At 35.0% G+C, this 5,395-nt stretch overlaps 1 protein-coding gene across 1 annotated transcript in view; it reads right to left on the reverse strand.

Moving 5' to 3' along the window:
- Positions 1 to 2,908: 2,908 nt before the first annotated feature.
- LOC110596133 (olfactory receptor 2W1) overlaps positions 2,909 to 5,395 on the reverse strand; it is a 17,316-nt gene continuing 14,829 nt past the window's right edge. Inside the window, 2 exon segments of the mRNA XM_021715381.1 lie at positions 2,909 to 3,227; positions 3,229 to 3,878. Coding sequence (XP_021571056.1) covers positions 2,909 to 3,227; positions 3,229 to 3,878 — 969 coding nt within the window.

Consider the following 5,395-nt stretch of genomic DNA (forward strand, 5'->3'; position numbering starts at 1 on the left):
TGGCATTGCCACACTCTTTTCACCTGGGTTTTCTCTGCCACATTTAGATCTCAGAGACTCTTTAAAGATCAACTCAAGTGCTATCTACTTTGTGAATATATTTCCATTTCCTCCAAATCAGACTTACTCATTACTTCTCTGAGGAGTGTTTGCACTTTTTATTCGTGCTAAATAATTTGGCATCTAGAGTTAGGTAGTTTGAGGGTAGGTGTTCTTTAATTATATAATATTGTTTTTCCAAATATGGAAAGCTGGCACATTTACTTATATGTATAATCCTCCATCTTTAGTTGTAATACATGGACAAGAAGTCAGAAAGTTTGGTTATTTGCTTACCTTAGGAGCTCTTCTGGCTTCAGGTGTGAGCCTGGCACCCAAGAAATGTCCCATTTTAGAAAGTCAGCCCACCCTCTCCATATACAAGAGGACCTTTACTGTTGGTTCTGGATGGTTTTAGTCCATGTGAAAAAGGATATAAAGATATTGAAGCCAAACTTAGTAAATCAGTGAAACAGGTGACAGGAAAAAAGAGAAGTCATTTTTATAATCCATTTAAAATATAAGAAAATAAGGACCTAGAAATATTAAATGTTTTTAAAATCAAGGTACATTTGAGATTCAAAGTCTGATCCTCTGAGTCCTGGCTTAATGCTTGTTTCAGACTTTCTCCTTAACCACTGTATATACTTTTAAAATATGGACCCGGTGATAGTAGTCCCTTCACATTGAGTGGGCTAGAGGATGTGCGGTAACTCTCATATGTGGTGTGATACTTTGGTTAGGAAAGTAACTTCTCATTAAAGAGAAAATTATATTCAATTACTATTAGTACTTATTATTATCACCTCTTCAAGCCACATATTATTTCACAAATGTGAGGTCAGGCTGATTAGAATGTACTGATTTGTTTATAAAAGCTCAATATATTTAAAAGATATTGTAATTTATGTAATGTCCTGAACATATATACATTTAATTCAGATAATAAAGGGAAATTAAGTATTTGATGTATTAGCTTAATTTGCAGATCCAATGTAGAAGAGACTTAAACCGATGAGAAAATAGAACTAGACATACACTGGTAAACAATTATAGGTATGAAATGTAATGTTCTTGTAAGGTTCCATTACTATTATATTTTTGGTGACCTAGAATATTAAAGATAGTAAATGATTTAATATATCTTCTCACATAACTAGTCATAAATCTTATGAAGTATAAGAACAAACTTTCTAAAAACAAGATAAATGAGAGCAGTGGTTAGACTATATACTGTACATTAGGATCATAGAAAGTAGTATATTTCTTGGTGGCTCAGCCTGTAATCCCGTGCCTTTGGGAGGCTGAAGTGAGTGGATTGCCTGAGCCCGCGGGTTTGAGACCTGCCTGGGCAGCGAGACCTTATCTCTACAATAACTCAAAAAATCAGCTGGGCGTGGTAGCGCATGCCTCTAATTCCGGCTACTCTGAAGGCTGAGGTGGAAGGATAGCCGGAGCCCAGCAGGTCGAGGCTGCGGTGGCCGGGACCTATTTCTAAAGGCAACTCTAAGAGAGGTACTATGTGGAAGATAAGAATATTAGCAATATCTTACATCATATTAAATATCACAGTAATGTGACGCATTACTGTGTTGTTCTGACAGGTCAAGTAAATAATTATATAGTGACTCTTCCCACTTCACATTTCAAGAATTGCATATGAAGGGATGGAAGAGAAATATATACTTTTAGATTCCAGCAATGTATCTTTCTAAATCTATCTAGTTTGACTATTAAATAATGGGCTCTTTTAGGGAATGGTATTCGATCATGAAAAAAATTTTTTATTGAAATTCTACTACATATAAATATTACCACATTTCTAAAAATTCACATAAATCTCACAATTCCATAGATATATGCCAAAAGTCTAACCCATGTCAAACTAGTCATATTCCCTTTCCATTAAGGTTGAAATAATCATGGAATAAATATTTCATGAAGAATGTGAAATAAATAAGAATGCGTCATCACCTTTAAAACTCTTTAATTTGTGCCTTCTCATTCCCCTGTATCATGATAAAGTAGTTATAAAGTTAAATAACAGTGATCCTTTATTCAAGATATTGATCTGAAGTTTCATTAAACAATGAGTGAGTTATTTTAGGTTGGGCTTATGACAATTTCATCTTTTTTTAACTTTAAAATTTTTATTTTAAAATTGTTGGGTACAATTCAGGGTTAGGTGTACAAATATTCATTATGCAGGTATCTTTGTTGATGAGGTGTGCCCCCCTCTTCCTCAGGCAGATTTCCACCACTGCCAATCCCACCTCCCCATCCCTCTGCCCCCTGCAGTTTCTTGCTACTGTCAATCCTTTTCTTATAGTATTACGATAGTTATTCAAGGTCCACTTATGACAATTTCATCTTATAGATTACACTGCCTGCATCAATCACATATAAATGTTTGGATGGCATCACAAAAGATACAAATATACAATTACTTACAATAATATGCAAATCATTTGCATATCACTTAATATACAAACTATAATGTATATGAAACCATTCTTTCAGGTCTACATTTTGGAAGACCCAAGCATTAACACTGAAAATATAAAACTAGATAACCAAAACAGTTTCTATGGGGCTTTGGAAAAAATTAAATGTACTCAAGTTTATTTTTACATCCTCTTTTGTGTTATATGTCAAGCAAAAATAAAAATTCAAATGACTGTTTTCTTTGATGATATGGCACTTATTAGAGACTTGAAAGAGTTAAGTAAAATGGCAGTAATATTGTTTGTATCCACAAAATGTGTGTATATAAAAATTATTATGCTACTTGATCTCTGTGTCCTAGGGATTACTTACATCAGTAAGAATAAAAGACAATTAGAAAAAATATTTAATTGCCTTATTCACTCTAATCTTTTTCTACAACTTTAATTCTTTTTGCAGATATGTGGTGAAATCTCATCAACTTCTTTAGTGCATCCTTCATGTCCTTATTCCTTAAGGTGTAAATGAAGGGGTTGAGACTTGGAGTGATGATGGTATAAAAAAGAGTGAGAAACTTGCCCTGGTCTTTGGAGGCACTGTTACCTGGTTGCAGGTACATGTAGATAATAGTTCCATAGAAGATGGACACCACAGTAAGGTGAGATCCACAGGTATTAACTGCTTTTTGTTGGCCTGCTTTTGACTTCATTCCCAGCACAGCTTTGGCAATGTAGCCATAGGATAAGAATAAGAATTAAGGGTGTGAGGACAATGACAATGCCTAAAGAAAAAACAGACATTTCAACTGTTGTGGTGTCGACACAAGCTATCTTAACCATAGCTGGCAACTCACACAAGAAATGGTCCAGAAGGTTGTTTCCACATCTGGGCAAATTCAGGGTGAGTGTACATAATACAACAGAACTGGCCAAACTAATACTCTAGACCATGATAATCATCTTGAGACAAAGATGTGGATTCATTATTAAAAAATAATGCAAGGGCTTACATATAGCCATAAAACGATCATAGGACATAATAGCCAGGAGAAGACACTCAATAGAGCCCAACCACATGTAAACATAGAGTTGAATAACACAACCCACAAAACTGATGGTCTTTTCAGGTCCCCACAAGTTAAACAGCATCTGAGGGACAATGCTGGTTGTGAAACATAGATCTAGGAAAGATAAATTCCTGCGGAAAAAGTACATTGGTGTGTGGAGATGGGAATCCAGAAGAGAGGCAAGCATGATGGCTGTGTTACCCACCAATGTGATTAAGTAGAAGAAGGTGACAACTCCTGACAGGATCATCTCCAGTTTGGGATGGTCAGAGAAACCAAGCAGTATAAAGCCATGTAAACAGCTATAATTGCTTTCAATGTCTACATCCTAGAATGAGAAAAGGAGGAGGAAATAATTTTTTGACATGAACTGTCTAAATAGTTGATAAAATATATAAATAAACAAAGGAAGATGATTTATGTTAATAACTGAAAAAGTTAATAGACAAAAAGTAAAAATCACAGTCAAGTAATCTGTTATTTGTTGTAGATTCTTTTATGGCAACAAGTTTGATGTTATATGTTCTATCCTGTGACCCTGGGGAGTTCATTTTTAAATTAAAGTCTGAATTTTCTCACATTTGGATTTGAAAGTTTAAATTAGAACAGGCTGTAAAATGATGTGACCCTATAACTTTCTATAAAGCTAGCTACCTTATATAGTGAACATATTTTCTAACTTGGTCGGTGAATTCATCTATAAAACTATTTGAGTAACATCAGAAAAGAAGTGATAATACGGATGAACTTGGTGAGCATTATGTTACATGAAGTAAACCAGACACAGAAAGACAAACACTGTGTGATCTCAATTACATGTGGAATCTAAAAAAGTTGAACTCTTAGAAGTAGAGTAGAATGGTCATTACCAGGGACTGGGGGAGGAGGGTGGATGGGGAAAGAGAAGATATTGATCAAAGGGTACAAATAAATCAAGCATAAGCAAATTTAAAAGGACTGAAATTTTACCATGCACCTTCTCAGACCACAGTAGAATAAAAATAAACATTAATATCAACAACGTCCCCCCAAAACCCACAAAGACATGGACACTAAGCAGCATGATGCTAAACAACTCCTGGGTCGATGAAATCAAAACAGAGATCAAAAGATACCTGGAAACAAATGAAAATGAAGAAACATCTTACCAAAATCTCTGGGATTCCATGAAAGCTGTAGTAAGAGGGGAATTTATATCCCTACAAACGCACATGAAGAAAATGGAAGAATCACAAGTTAACAGCCTAACAAGCCACCTAAGGAAGCTGGAAAATCAAGGCCAAAAAACCCTAGTTTCAGCAGAAGAATCCAGATCGCCAAAATAAAAGTCCAAAACCAGGACATAGAACACAAAAAGATAATACAAAAAAACAATGAAACAAAAAGCTGGTTCTTCAAAAGGATAAACAAGATCGATGGTCCCCTAGCTAGACTGACCAAGAAAAAGAGAAAAAACCCAAATAAGCACAATCAGAAACACAAAAGATGAAGTCACATCTGACCCTGAAGAAATACAAAAGATCATTAGAGACTACTATGTACACTTATATGGAAACAAACTTGAAAACCTCAAGGAAATGGAGGACTTTCTGTCATCACACAACCTGCCTAGGTTGAAACAAGAAGAAATTGAGACCCTAAATAGACCAATAACAATCAAGGAAATTGACTATGTAATAAGAAAACTTATTACTACAAAAAAAAAAAAAAAAAAAGCCTTGGACAAGATGGCTTTCCAGCAGACTTCTACAAGACATTTAAGGAGGAGCTGATCCAATCCTACTGAAGGTATTTCAGGTGATTGAGAAAGATGGAACTCTCCCCAAATCATTTTATGAAGCTAAC

This window comes from Carlito syrichta, unplaced genomic scaffold, assembly GCF_000164805.1.
Source record: "Carlito syrichta isolate Samal-C Ts95f unplaced genomic scaffold, Tarsius_syrichta-2.0.1 Scaffold307028, whole genome shotgun sequence".
Lineage (NCBI taxonomy): Eukaryota > Metazoa > Chordata > Mammalia > Primates > Tarsiidae > Carlito > Carlito syrichta.